At 45.5% G+C, this 15,284-nt stretch overlaps 1 protein-coding gene across 2 annotated transcripts in view; it reads left to right on the forward strand.

The window, feature by feature from the left end:
• Positions 1-2,083: 2,083 nt before the first annotated feature.
• LOC141016439 (ephrin type-B receptor 1-B) overlaps positions 2,084-15,284 on the forward strand; it is a 169,976-nt gene continuing 156,775 nt past the window's right edge. For both annotated transcript variants that reach the window (XM_073490804.1, XM_073490805.1), the window contains exon 1: positions 2,084-2,326. In XM_073490804.1, coding sequence (XP_073346905.1) covers positions 2,263-2,326 — 64 coding nt within the window. In that variant the 5' untranslated portion in view covers positions 2,084-2,262. The remainder of the gene's footprint in view (positions 2,327-15,284) is intronic.

The following is a 15,284-nucleotide window of genomic DNA, read 5'->3' on the forward strand; positions in this document are numbered from 1 at the left end:
TTCAGCAAGATAATCTTCACAGATGACGATAACTTTAAAGCTGCAAGTTGTAAGATTTAGTTGAAAACAATAAAAAAATGTACTAAAATTATTTACAGAATGTGAAAAAATAACAGTTGTAACATTATGACACTGATGTACTGTGTTCCAGAGATATCTACTGAAGTTAGCATGCTGACCAACTAGCCCCAGCCCATCCTGAGCTCCAAGTTAAGTTGCCAACTGAGCTAACTAGCTAACACCAGCTACAGTTAGCAGCAGTTAGAGATTACCGTAGTGAATTGCGGCCTCCTAATTGCTTTGTATTTGTATGAATTGGACAGGTGGCTTTTCTTACATATTGCACCTTTAATCATTTGTAAGCGTAAATGCAATCACCAGAAGTAAAAGGCATTAAAGTTAGGCTACAAACAAACTACATGGTGGTTGCATAACTTCATCATCACCAACACTAAGCTTCCTACTACACTATACTTTACACACTTCAGTATTGAAATGATATAATTACAGGTTGTTAAGTTAGATCTAGAATAGATTGCAGCTAGCTGAGTTGATGACTTTTAAGGTCCATCCTCCAAAATCCTGAAGAAACTCCAATATATCCAGAACTCTGCCGCACGCCTGCTCACCTACTCCCATATCCATGACCACATTATTATTATTAATGCCCCAGACGACCTCTGTAGTTTCCAGCCACTTGTTAGCAACCGCCTTTTTAAAGACATATGACAGATGTGGTCTATTCACTGACATATTTTATAAAACCTCTTAACTTTGTGTTAACCACACACCTTATATCAGGCATCTAACTGAATTCTTTTGTTTGAACCCATTAAAAAAACAGTTGACCCCAAAACAAGGGAACCGGAGCTGCAAAAATGCAAACTTATTTCTGTGTTTTACGACTCATTCCTGCGCTACATAACATTCTTGAAAACCCTACTGTTCAACCCATTCATTAAGTCCATAAAAAGTAAAGCAGGTAAAAAGTATCTGGGCCAGTGTGCTGTGAAGGGACAGCGCTGAAGTATTAGGCCATCCAGTGGCCCCGGGTATAACCCGGCCTACTCAGGCTGTAGATTAACAGCTCCATCCCAGTTCTTCAGCTCCGGGGACTTATCTAGCCCAAGACAGGTGTATGGTTCTGGGCTATGGGGCAGCAACTGCCCCCTTCCTCTGCCGAGGCAGACCTCGGTCCTCTGTGTGTCCCCACGGGGACAGGCCCATTGTGTGTACCATCTGTTGCAGCACACGCTCACACAAAAGGGGTGACAGGGGGTGAGGGGGGGAGCTGATGTGCGATGCCTGTTTAATGTCATTAGGAGGTGCAGTTGAATTTGCTAAAGCTATTAAAGAACATTCTTGTTGCAAATGGGTTTTGGACGTGTGTGAGTACAATGTGAGAATGAGGGTGCCAGACCTTCAGACGTTTTAACAAATGAATGGTGAGCGACTAACGTGGCAGGCTGAGGGTGGGAGTGTTGGCAAACAGACTGTCAGGATGATGTTCAGTAGTGAAAATGGAGTAAAATACCAGCTCCACTGACTTTTGCTCTTTGTCTTATCTGTGCAAGACATCCTTGTGGTTATAATAAATTTAAAAAATAATTATCTTTAAATACAATTGTAATCCTCAATGTCATGTCAGGCACACAGCTTCAACTAGGGGGGGAGTGAGTCAGGCATATGGGACCTCACAGAGCCTGATAAAGCAGTATTTTGAACCAGAGCACTGAGCGACTACACAGCCGTTTAGATCGTCTCCCATGGGGGCAGGTATGACTTTAATGTGTGCTCGGGCTTGCAGGAGCCGCGCTCAGCCGACGGGTGGCGCTATTTCCCTTCAGTGCAGCGGACGCCTGCTTCAAATAGGTCAAGGAAAAAGTTTTGTGTTTTGACAATGCGAGGTGGGCGGAGCGGCGGTCCGGTGATTGGTTAGCGAGTTGCAGCTCCCGGTCGGTGATTGGCCCCGGCGCTCTAATGGGGCTGTGGGCAGGATGTGTCTGGTGGTCCCCCACCCTCCCTCCTCAACACCACCACCTCCACCGCCACCTCCTCCCCCCCTGCTCCTCGCACCCCTCAGCCCCTCACACTCCGCTCCTCTGTGCTGATTGTCACACATTGTTTACTACGGCTTGAGATGTGACTCACAACACAGGCTATCTTGCTGGAGTACCGCTCTGACAACTGAGGGATTCTTTTTGACGCGCGCCGTGCGTCTTGGTTTATTTGGGGACAGGCTGTGGAGACTACCCTTCTGCCATGACAGTGGATTTGTTTGCGCTTTTATGCGTGCTGCTGGTCGTCTCGTCCTCTGCGATGGAAGGTAAATAATAAACTGATTGGGATTATACTTTTCTTGTAGGTGTGGAAAATTGCGCCCTGTGTGTGGGGATGCTTTGGGCAGCGCTGCGCCTCTGGCATCGGGATACAGGGATGACATACACGTGGATCGCAGCAGATCGCCGTGGTTGTACCCGGAGCGGCGGGGCTCCCGCTCCCGCTGCTTGTCACTGATGTCACCGGTCCATGTGAAGAATCATACTCTCTGTTTTAAAATGTGTTTAAACCCACACGGTGGCTCATGAGTGGCTGTTTCTGCGCTCAAATCTGCGTTTTCGCACTCCCTTCCTCGTTCCCTCCAGCCGGAGACTCCTCCGAAATAATTGTGTTATTTTAGATTCTCATTATCCCCCGGAGAAATTAGTTTCTCACTGAGAAACGAGGGCTACATTGGAGGAGGATTCCCGTCACGTTTTCCCATTAAATCACACATTTATAAGACTATTACCACGAGCCCCTGAGCGTCATTCTGTGGCATTTCGAGTAGCTGAGACAACTCTCTTAGATTGTGGATCGCACTGATTGGAAGTCTCCCAGTAACCTGGATTTTAATCTGTGCTAAATTTCTCTTCCTGACTTTTGGAAAATTCACATTTGTTTTTTTTTTTAAAGAAAGAGAAAGCAATCGTCTGCCTCTCCTCTTTTTCCCAGTCTGTCCCTGTGTTTTCTCTCCTCATCCATCTCCATTCCCTTCTCCCTGGCTTTGTCCTCCTGCATCTCCTCCTATTTCCTTCTTTCTTTCTCTCTCTCTCTCACACACACACTCATCACCAGTAGTGCCACTACTAGTAGCAAATATATCCTCAGTTAAACATGTCTTTCATTTCCGCCCTGGGACCCTGGGGACCGAACGCTGGGCTGTAGCCTCGCACATTGGCTGCCGGATGGATGTCCCAGTAGCATCATGGATATATAGTGACCTCTCTCATTTTTATTGTCCAGTAGCTCATCCTCTCCAATAAAACACACACAGGGACACGCCAGCTTCTCATGCCTGTCTGTCTCCGCTCCCCAAACAGCATAGGAGCACAATTAAAATGAGTTTTCTCACATGCAGCTTTTCTCTTTAATCATTTACAAGCCCTGCTCCCGGACTGCTCCCAGCCCAGGCTGTGCTCTGTAATTCGGCGGTGGCTTTCTTGTTTGTGCTCATCAGATTTCAACACAGCTATGGATACCAAGCCCAGGGCCCAAATTGCTACCTCTGCGAGGATGGATATTTTGAGGTTCAAATGTTTGCTCAACGTGAAATGACAGCAGAAATGTCAATTCAGATAGATGAGCGGAGGACGGGAGGGGAGGGAGGGGTGAGATTTCCCAGAAAGGAAAGGGGTGTGGGGTTTCTCCTCTAAAAAGATGGGATGAGAAAGAAGCAGATGGGCAGGGAGACGGCCCCCGAGTTACCTCGGTACCTAAGGATGAAAGCGATTTCCTTGTTTTGGGCCGCTAATTGAAAGAGGTTGTCCCATGGGCAGGTTAAAATCCTCACTGATCTGAACTCCAATCTGTTGCTCTTTGATTTTTTGTATGTGTGCACGCTTGGGTGTGTTTGGAGCCATTGGCCACATTATCCCTGCCTCTCCTGTCACCCTTAATCTGATTACCAGCCCAAATCAGCCGATAATCACACTGTGTCAGCAGAGATCCGTGTGTGTCCGGGTGTGTGTTTTGTAACTTTAGGAGCGGCTCTGAGCATATGGGCACACATACACACACACACACACACACACACACACACACACACACACACACACACACACACACACTTGCGATAAATTGAATGAATGAATTTTTTGATCTTCCTACACACACACTCATAGTAAACACTGCTCACAATCCCATCATTGATGAACCGATGAACTGTGGGATGGAGGAAGCACTCCGTGATAAATATCATGATCATTGCAGAAAAATGAGATGGAGGGTTGAAGCTTGAGCATGCAGCGGTGTGTCACAGTGTGAAGGCGTGTGTTTGTGTGTCTCAATGAAGAGCCGAAGCAGTGTGAAGTCGATTACAGAACTTTGAAGCTGTTGGATCCAAAAGTTAGTGAAGGGTCAGTCGGACCTAAAGCACAGGGCTACCAGAGAGGAGAGTGAAGAGGGGGGGATTTGCATGCCATTAGAAAAAGAAGCATGTGCAGAGCTCTATTCCTCCCTCATCTGTCTCCCCTCTCCATTTCTCCCCCATCATCTCCACCTTGTCTCCGTCTACTTTCCTCTCCCCTTCCTCATCTCTCTATCTCACCCTGTCGTTTATAATTCTCCTCACTAATCTCCCCCGTTTCCCCCTCCTCCTGTCTCCCTTTCCCTCCTCTCATGCTCGCTCTCTCCGCGGTGTGCGGATGGTTCTCGCCAACAGCAGCAGTAATTCTCCCCTACTTACAGAGCCATTGCTTATTTCTGTTTGCCCTTAAACCAATTAGGCTTAGATAAGCCCGCTCATTTAACGGCCTGGAACTGGGAGGGGGGGGGATGAAACAGCGGTTGAAAGGTAGACGGGGACCGAGGGAGATGAAAAGATGAGAGAGACAGAAGGAGGGAGGTCAGCGAGTTTGAGAAAAGATGCCGTACGCATGTTTTACAAATGAGTAGCCTGCAATCTAACAAGGGCTGTGGAAGTAAACGAGCACTGTGCCGTCTCAGTTATCTGACACAGACTGTGTCATGCTGCACTGTGGTAAAACAGCCGCCGCATCCAGTACGAGTATGATAAGAGAACATTAGTAATGTGCTGTAACCAGTCCCTACGGACGCTGTGTTAAGTACCTGTACTACGGTAATGCCTCATCCTCGGAGGCCAAGTGGATGGAATGGAGATTATTGTAGCTTCCTGAGTAAACATTAACACCGATAGCTTAAGCATCTGATAATAGTTAAGGTGGTCAGAACCACACACTGTTATATAAAAACATTCATCGGGTGGCATATTGATTGGCGAGGTTAGAGGACAGAGAGTTGAACTGCCCTGCTGTAGTGCCCTCGAGCAAGACCAGGACTCGGCTCCAGAGACGTTGTGTCCTTGCTGACCCACTGCTCTGACCTCACTGTGAAGCAAAGTCCGAATCTGCCTCCAAGGATTCACAAAGTATTACATTATTGTTATTCCCTTGGTGAGTATTTTTTTTTTTGCAATCGGAGCAGCAAGGCTACTGGAGTCTGTTAAAACTGACTTTGAATGTAGTCGCAGCCTGCAGGGCCAAAACGCAGCTTCTATCTTGCTGCAATGTATTGTGGTTTTATGCAACGTTTAAGAGGCATTTGCATGCGATGTGAGACGCATGTCAGTTCAAGTAGGGTGCGCAGTAGATGTTCGACAGCTTTAACCAGACATCAACATGAACCCTTCATGCACCTGATTGGACAAATGGACCCCTCTCCGTGCTGTTATTGGTCAATTTTAAACTAGAAAAGCATGTTGGCAGCGTAAGGCAAGTCACATCTTTTTTTCATTTGAAACACACCGCAGGTCGGCCCAGCAGGCTCAAATGATTCTCTATTGTTTGTCTGGGACTTAAAGGAGACATATTATGTTCTTTTTAATGTTCATAATTTTATTTTGGGTTACTACTAGAATAGGTTTACATGTTTTAATGCTCGAAAAACACATCAGTTTTCTCATACTGTCCAGTGCAGCAGCTCTGTATTCCCCCCTCTGTTTTAGCTCCTGTCTCTTTAAGGCCCACCTCCTCCTGAATACCCAGTGTCCTCTGATTGGTCAGCTCACACACGCCTGAGCCAGCAACGCTAACAACAACAGAGCAGCTGTGGTAAATCAATTATTCTGTGCCAAGGCATAAATTATAAATTATGCGAATGTGTGACATGGTGACGTAGCGTGATGTCAAGAAGTCACAGAATTAAAGGCGGGGCTACCGACGAGGCGTTTCAGGACCAGTGTTTCCTGTGGGAGAGAGGAGCTTCTGTTTGTGCGGACTTTTTGACTTTCAAAGATCTTTTTCATGCACAAGAACCCGCCGTATATAACATACTGAGTGAAAGGAAAGAAACTAAAACAGCACAATACGTCTCCTTTAAATCTAAAAGTGAAAAAAAGAGCTTGTAGTGATACAGACCGGCTTTGCGAGGCTTGTGTAGTATTGAGTTAAGAACTCTCTACTACTCGGTGATGTAAGTTGTGCATGTGTGTGAGCTCACCAGCTGTGCAGAGGAGACAGCCTGTGAAAAGAGTCCTGTTGAGTCTCTAATGGATGTGAATGCAAGATTGCTCCTTTCCTCTGCTCTCTCATTACAAATGGTTAGAAAAGAGAAGAATGGAAATATAAACGCAGCGTAAGGCCCGTGGGCTGAGGTGAATCGTGAGTGCTCAAATAAGTGTACGAGTGTATTTTGGCCACGAGCACTACTGCTGACCGGGGACCACCTGAAGTAGAATTCAATTTTCCACTCGTTTTGTACTGCGTTGTGTGTATTGTACGTTTGGGTGCCTGTGTCGTCCGTAGAGTGCTAAAGCCATTATAGCTGGCAGGGGCAGCAGACATGGCCTCATCCCATAATGGAGGCTTTATTTTGCCCACAGTGAAAAGACTACTCGGTGTTAAGGTACGCTTTGGCGGCCTAGTCAGCTATGACGACCCCCAGTGTAAAGCCCTGCCTGCAGCTCATGTACCTGCAGTGCTGTAAATGTGTTGTGCTGCCTTTTTCTGTCAAAGCATTGTGCTCGCATGCGGGCAATGTGGCCAGAATCTGTGATCTGTGCAGGATTTTCATCTTCACGATATGGTTCCTCACAGATTGCAGTATGCTGTGTGGTGCGTATATTCTCTTGGATATTATGATCACTGGCTCTGTTTCGCTCTCTCTCACACACATATGAACACAGAGTCCCCCTCACAGCTCACCTTACCCCAGAGACATCTGAGCCTTTGGGAAGGCCAGATGGTGGATGCAGGTTGGGGGCTGGTATGCATGTGCGCATTTTTGTGTACGTCTCGGCGTGAGAGTGAGTAGAATCAAGGGAGAGTGGGGAGAAAGCGATACGCACTGTACCTACTGTATGTGTGTTTGTGCGTATTTGTGTGTCCCTGTGTGTCCTTGCGTGTCCTGACTTCTTGTTTTCTCGCCTCGCTGGTGTTTTGCATTCTTTACCGTGTTGTCTCCCAGTGTCTTCCACACATTCTTGTCGCCGCAGATTTGCCACGGAGATGCTATCAGCAGTGTTAGGTTCCCGCCCATCTCACTTCGTGCTCGGCCCTTATCAGAGCAGGTGGCTGACTGTGGGACGAGGGCCGAGGCCTTATCTGTCCAATCTCGGGGATAAGCAGACCCACTGCATCAGCAACATACGAAACACATTAGAGCGCAGGAGTGAGAACGGGTGACGCTTGTGACACGGTTCAACCTCAAACTGTGTGAGTCATCTGTTTCCCGGTAAAGCCAGTTCCCTTTAAATGGCAAACACACAACATGGGCACAGACGCACACGCCCACGGACAAACTCGCTGATGCTTGATGTGCACAAACTTGGAGATAAGTCTCCACGCCACACCTCGAGGATAGTGGCAATGCCAGTAATTGATTGGGCGCAGTGACCCAGCTTTCCCACCACTCAGAGACGGGGCTGTGAAAAATGTGCTTTTTCTCATTATTTCTCTGTCTTTCAGGCTTTTTTTTGCCCTCCATTATCACCTGTCCTAGAGATTGGGTGACAGTTGCTCAGTCAATGGGAAAGGGGCGCCTCTTTGATATTTGTTGAGTTGAGAGGCGAGAAGAGAAAGCATTGATTATCGGGTCTTATTTTCCACTGGGGCCTCTATGCTTACAGCCCCATATCCAGCGTTTCTCTCGGCCCCTCTAGCCCCTCCCTCCCTACAGCAGCTCCGGCCTGTCCACTTCCACAAAGGCCTGTTGTTGCCTCCACTTCCTGGCTGTTTCTTCTTGTCGGCTAGATGGTTCTTTCTTTTTTTTCAATAAATTTTTAATTAAACCTGAGAGTAGCTGCAAGCTACCGCCCCTTCTTTCCCACCTCTCAAACCTTCCTTCCAGGGAATAATTGGTTGTTTCTACCGGCCTCCCTCTCCCTCCTTCCTCCCTCACCTGCCTTTTCCCCCTGCACTTTTTTGTTAGTTAAAAACAGATGCATTTATGAAACATTATAGGGTTTAAAACAAGGGAGAAAAAGTGAAACATAAGCCTGTCCTTCTGAAGACGTAATAGACGTAGCATTGGCAGGAACAGGAAGAGGGTAAAGAGACTGTTGGGCTTGTAGGCTTGTAGGAACAAAGAGCTTCATTTATGATTGTTCTAATGAGATCTGTTTTGGAGTCGGACCCAGAATGATTTGATTTGACTTTTAAGCCCTAAGGCTGCAGGCTTAAGGGCTGCAAGCTGCAAGGCTGTGGGGCAAAGGCTGACTGAGGAGAGGGAGGAGGGAGGAGGGAGGCAGGCGCATTGGCGCAGCGTTGTTCTGATTGTGACTTTCAAATCGTGGGAAACTTTTTAAAACACACAATCAAACTGATAAGAATATCAGTTCAGGTAACTGCACAAACTCTCTGCGTATCAGTGTGTTTACTCAGCAAATCCCTTGCTTCTTAAGTCTAAATGTACAATATATTAACTGGCTACTGTACGGGGGAAAAAAAAAACTTTGTAGTACTTTTTGCATTTTAAGTGAATCAGCAGCCCAGAGGATGCTGCGTCTCCAGTGCTCAGAGGAATTAAAGGCAGAACGTTAATAGGGCTGAAATTACGGATGGTGGTGGAAGCTGCTCCACTTCTGATTAAATAAAAGCCGGCTCCTCCACAGGCTGTTTCTCATAGGGACTGACAAGCACACACACACATGCGCAGATGTGAATGTGCGAGAGGCCCAACACACACACACGTACACTGCCGTACACACACAGAGCTTTGATGTGTGGAACGGAAATGAGGAGAGACGGAGAGCTAAGGGCCGGGGCCTGGGGCCTGTCCCATTATTAATGAGTTAGAGTCAGTGCCTCTCCCAGGTTCAGGACATGTGGACATATTTCACCATTCGCCTGCCCTTGCTCCTCACCATAAATGTAATCTCTTATTAAGCATCGGGTTCTTGGCAAGTGAGGGGCAGATAGAGAGAAACTGCGCATGAATATTTGTGTCTCGCTGTGTGTCTCTGCGTTAGCATGAGAAATGAAAATCGTGTGGTGGAGAGAAATGAAGTGCCAGTGCGGTGCAAAATGGAACGGCAGCTTCTGAGAGGAACACTGATGGGCCAATAAGTAGCAGTGGTGGGAGGACAGTTTTCACCCTGCATAACACTAAAATCCCTCTGCCAGGCAAATTTCTGCCTGCCCTGCGCTGTCCACTTCTCTAGCTGGATAAGAAGAGAGCTTTTTGGAGGTAATTAACTATTGATTTGAAGCACAGAGGGTAATGGGAAATGAGTGGACAGCATCTCGATCTAGCAGCAGTCGCCTGGCTGGCTGCAGTACAACTAGAAGACGGACGAGGTGAAAGAGGCATTTCCCTAAAAGAGCCAAGGTCAAAGGTGGTCTGTCTGGCTTTTAAGTTCTGTTCTGTGAAGAAAAAAAAAGAAGAAGAGAGGAATCAAGCCGTATGGTTAAAAATTCAAGCTTATTCTCTTATCTAATATTCAGTTTGATTGAATATATTCTCCTAGTTTGCGTATATTGTATTCATATTAATAACAGACCGAACAAACTGATCCCGACCCATGTCGGCCCGTTGACCTCCCCTCCCCTTCATGAATAGTTATGACGCTCAGGGCCAAGGGGACTCGGTTTAATTTAATGCAACCTGAGGTCCCATCAAAAGCAAACATCCTATGGTCATAAATCTCTCAATATTACCGAACGTGTGCTTTTAGAAGATGCAGAGAGCCTCCTACATATAGAAAACGGCGTGGTATTCCTCTGTGTCGTCCCCATGCAGTCATATGTGCTTTTCTTTTGGTTAGAGGCGAGCTAGAGGACAAGGATTAGGGCTCATTTGTGCAAGAGAACAGAGGCGAAGAGGGACGAAGGGAGAGAGGGATAGGCCTGTATCTGCCTACGATCTTATTTGTGCTAATGAGGAGGCTGGTGGTTCTGGCTGCTAACCTCTAAGCACATCCAGCCCCCTTTTGAGTGTGTGTGTGTGCCTGCCTGCCTGCCCGTGTGTGTGTGTGTACATCTCCTTGGATGTCTGTGGGGAGTGTGATTTGCCGTTTGTATGAAAATCTGAGCTATAATGAATGATGTGGAGAAGATTGTTTGGCGCAGTGAGTCAGGGTAGTGTGTGTGTGTGTATGTGTGTGTGTGTTTGCTACTGGTGTGAGCTTGTTTGTTGAGTTTACTGCCAGTCTGTCTGTGAAGGATGCATTGATTGGACTAGTTTGCATGGCAGTCCTAGTCATACACTCCTCCGAACCCAACCTGTTCTCTAATGGGGCTCACTGAACAGTAAAAAATCCATGCCCCTTTCCAATTGTCCCCTCCCACCTCATCCCATCTTCTCCCCTCCCTGCTTCCTCCCAAGGCTGGGCATTTAAAGCGGCATGCCTTTGATGTGAGCTTCACACACTGTTAGACACCCACTCATCAGATTGACACTGATGTCTGGGCGGAGTCAGCCCGTTTCTGGGAGCCGAGGAAATGAACTGATGGAGTATACTGTATGCACATATGGCATGCAGTCAGGTAGTTTTAAATAAAGTAAAGTGGAATGTGGACGTGAATGAACAGATGTGCTTGTTCAGATGCACACATTTTCCAGCGTGGCCGCGCTGCACTCAGCTGATGATATGTCAGGATGACAAACGTTCCCGCTAAGGCGAGCTGAATGTAATTGCGCGGCGGTTTTCCTGCCTGTGTTTTACAAGCGTGCCGCATCAGTTTAAGAGGAAATTTTTGACAATATCAAAAGACACATACTTGACATTTAAGTGTTGTGAGATTATTAATGTATAATATCCAATGCTGGCTTCTTTTATCATACGTTCTCCATCTAGGTGCACACCAGCACAGCCCCAGGGTCTGTACTGCAGGCTGCAGGGAATGATAAATGTGTTTTAAAGGCCTGACTGGAAAGGAAGTATGTGATGTGTGTTCGTATGCGAGTGTGTATAATACTTTAAATAAATGTTTACAAGTGATCACATAGAGAGAGTGTGTGTGTGTTTGTGTATGTGTGTGCACATGCTTCTGGTCATTAGCAGTATACCATCCATTATCTTTATGAAGGGATGCCGTGTGAAACATAAATAAAACCAAAATGTGATTGATTTGCAAACCTTTTTTCAATTGATCAGAAAGACAAGATATTTCATCTTCAAACTGATAAACTTAATTTTTTATGAATAGACCCTCATTCTGAGTTTGATGCCAGCAGCACTCTATATGAAATTCAGAGTGCATAGCGTAGAGTGAGTGTATATTCAATATAGCTCAATCAAACTTTATTCATATAGGGACGTTTGTGCAAATGGCAATACGAGGTGCTTAACAATACAATGAAAATAAAACAATACAGACACAATGTAGTGAAATAATACAGTAAAAATGAACAGTAAATAAGAAAATGATGACATAGGAAATAAGAGATACAACATCAGTAGTGGAACTTGGAGAGGCTGGATTGAAATAAACTGAATTACAAAAATACCAATCTAAACCCCATAGTTCTTTGTCCTCACTCAGGGACTAAAAGGCCAGTGTCAGAGGACTTTGACACCATATATTAACATAAAACAGTAGAGCTTATCAGTCTGAATGTCACATTTATTGTCATTGTACTGTATACTACTGAATATAGGCCGAAACAGGTTCTGCAAATCACTGCAACCTGTTGTTAGCTACATTTTACAGTGCGACCCAACTTTTAGGGAATCTGGGGTCAAGTTTCACATTATAAATATTTCAAAAATGACTTCCTGTACTGTAATAATTGCATTAAACATGACAAAATGATTTTTGTTGAAAGTGTCTGACTGGTAACTCTGACACCAACACTGTGTCTTATCATGATTTCATCAAAAACACTGCATGTTCCCAGTAAGGTGTGGCTAAACTGGAATTGAATCACCATTTAATCTGCCTTTTTTGTCCATTCCAGTGATTCATGATGTCCATTGGACTGTCCCACGTTGTGAACACATTCAGACTTTGGTTAATGGGAGCTGTAGGTCATTTCCTGGGTCTGATTTCCAAAACTTGGGGCTTGGATATCTTTCTGTCACTCTTATTCCAGAGAGTGTGCCATGTTTACCCCCCATGAAAGGGCATCATTTCAGCATTAACACAGTTAAGTTTGAATAAAGCACATTACTCTGTCCCTACCAAAAAACAATTTCCAGGTGGATACATCATGTTCCAACCTGCAGTGGTGTTCACGCTGATTGTGTAATAGCAGTCACAAAACGGCTATCCTGACAAAAGCAGCTGGCCAAGCAGAGTCATGCAGGGATTTGTTGTAGTGTGACCGTCTCCCAGGCTTTTATTCTCCATGCCAAAGCTTTAGCCTTTCCGTCCTCATTCAACACTGAACAGGTTCAGGCCATAATGGTACAACGTCTCTGTATTTAAAAAATTCTCAAAGCTCTGCGTGAGTGTGTTAGGCCACTGTGATTTACAGTTCTTTTATTTTACTTCTTGTTACCATGTTATGAAATCATGAGACTTTTTGTCCCTGCGTGTGTTCTTGCACGTGTATCTGACCGTGCATTGACACTGTCAGCTTTCTTTTATCCTGTGTGCAAAGTAGTGTGTGTGTTGATGACTTCCCTCTTTGTGAACGAATAAAGGGGCTCTTTTAAAATCTTAACAGCCCACCTGGTGCCAGTTTACGCTATTTTTCAAGGTCCGAAAATTTGCTTTCGCTGTTTTGAAAAAATCCCCCAACCGGCATCCATTTTTCGCATTTATGAAGACCACTTGATACGTGGACTTACTAACCCAAGGTGAAACAGAGAGACACATATGTGTAAAGCTCTCTTCATGTGATGGTAATAACTCCTGACAAGGTCGCTGTGTGAGTCTGTGTGTGCTGGCAGATTCAACCAGCTTTTAAAAAAATAAAAAAAACATCACTCAATCGCTTGCTCTAAAAGGGCTTTCAGACACCTGGCAATGATTGGCTGAAAGAGGACACTTTCTTTCAGCCATTATTGACAGTTGAAGATGTTGAGAAACTGTGCAGTGACTTGCATTTCCGCACATGTTCTCAATCAATTTGAGGCTCAGGTAATGCATCGAAAATCTGCTTCCTTTGATAAACATCATGCAGCAGCTTCCAAAAGAGGTAAGAAAAAAAAAAAAAAAGCATGATGGATGGTCACAGTGCATCTGAAAAAGCGGAAAAGACAAAAATCAAACAAGAAGCCTCTCTCTCTCTCTTTCTTTCCTTTTCTGTCTGACTCTGTCTGTCTGTTGCCATGGCTCTGAAGATTGATTGTGAATCGCTCAGGACGTATGAGCGTTGCGATCATATCATGGATCACAGCCTAGGAAGGGAATGACAGATGTCGTAAGCGTCCTCTGTTTATTTGAGGAGGCAAGTCTGCGTCTGATGGATCGGCTGCGTTCGGTGGATACAAGGATGATTTGTCATCTCTTATGTCTCTGTGTGTTTTTCTAAGTACTTAACAGGGCAAACAAAGGGACAGACCCTTTGTTTGTGGAACAATGTCCTAAAGTTAGAAAGTGCATCGCTTCAAGGACTTTTGATTGCTTTTCGACTGTATTTCAAATATCATCTTAACTTTTCTTCCCCCTTTTTGTGGTTTTCTTTGAGGACCTACGTCTACCGGCTCCCTAAGCACAGATCATTTTAATAGAGCAATTATCAAAATGCAGTTATATTGCATGAACTTTCTTTACTGATTTAATATGACTCAGAGAAATGGGGCACCTCACTGGGGCGATGGGCGGAAAGGGGGCTATAAGGAGGGGGTTAAGTGCGTTTCAGTCAAGGTCATTTTGAGTGGCATACGTATCCTATTTGAGAGCCCCAAAATCTGAGCAGTGTAGACATGAAGCAGTGTTGACAGGCCTGCTTCACTGAGAACAAAACAGTCACACTGGAGATTACTGGACCGAACACACACACACACACACACACACACTAACACACAGGGTCCTCTGTGCGAGCCGGTCAGTAGATGGGGTCATTAGTATGGACGGCCATTTCTACACTAACAGCTCTTGATTGCTTTGCCTTTCACATCGTGGTGACATCAGCACATTGCTAATTGACAGATAATTGCCAATAATCACGAGATGGATCGGTGAGGGTGCAATTAAAGGAGGCTGCTGCTGCGTGCCAGCACCTTTAAGAAATCTGGGCTGATCTGTTTGCCCTCGTTTAGTGGGGCAGGTTAATCAAATCGGTTTTTGCAAGAACAACTTTGGAAGCGAAGTCCAGTGTTGGAAGTTCATTCAAATGTTAGTCATGTTTTTGTTCCAGAAATGCAGATGTCTTCTGGAAATGTGTAGGACGTTCCCTTTGCAGCGTGTACTACAATGTTTGCTGCTGCCTGTGTGAGAGATAACAGCCAGGCGCTTGTAATGGGATCCTGTCTGTTGGGAGAAGATGGAGGAAATCGCTGGGAGCTGGAATGTACTTGACTCGCTCGTTTGGGTCAGCAAGGAAGTGCCGGTGTGTGTTTTTCGTGTGTGTGTCAACGCAGGCGTGTCTGTGTGTTGTCCAAAACTGTGTTTGCTCAGCGATAGAAAAACTGAAATGTGATATGAATATCCTCTCCATTCTTCCATGAAAGTACCTGAAAATACCCCTGAAAGGGCCCCATTTAGGCTCACTCCCAGACAATACAGTACAATACCCTGATGACAGGCTAACTGTGGGAGGAAATAGCCCTGCTAGGGCCAACATAATAGCGGAATATTCTGGAAGTCACAGGAGGGATTTATGGAAGCAAATAGTCTTTTTCTAACATTCAGTGGAGCGGTGTGTGTGGCGCATTTGTGTGTCTGTGTATGTGTGTG

The sequence above is a fragment of the Pagrus major genome, chromosome 21 (assembly GCF_040436345.1).
Source record: "Pagrus major chromosome 21, Pma_NU_1.0".
In the NCBI taxonomy this organism is placed as follows: domain Eukaryota; kingdom Metazoa; phylum Chordata; class Actinopteri; order Spariformes; family Sparidae; genus Pagrus; species Pagrus major.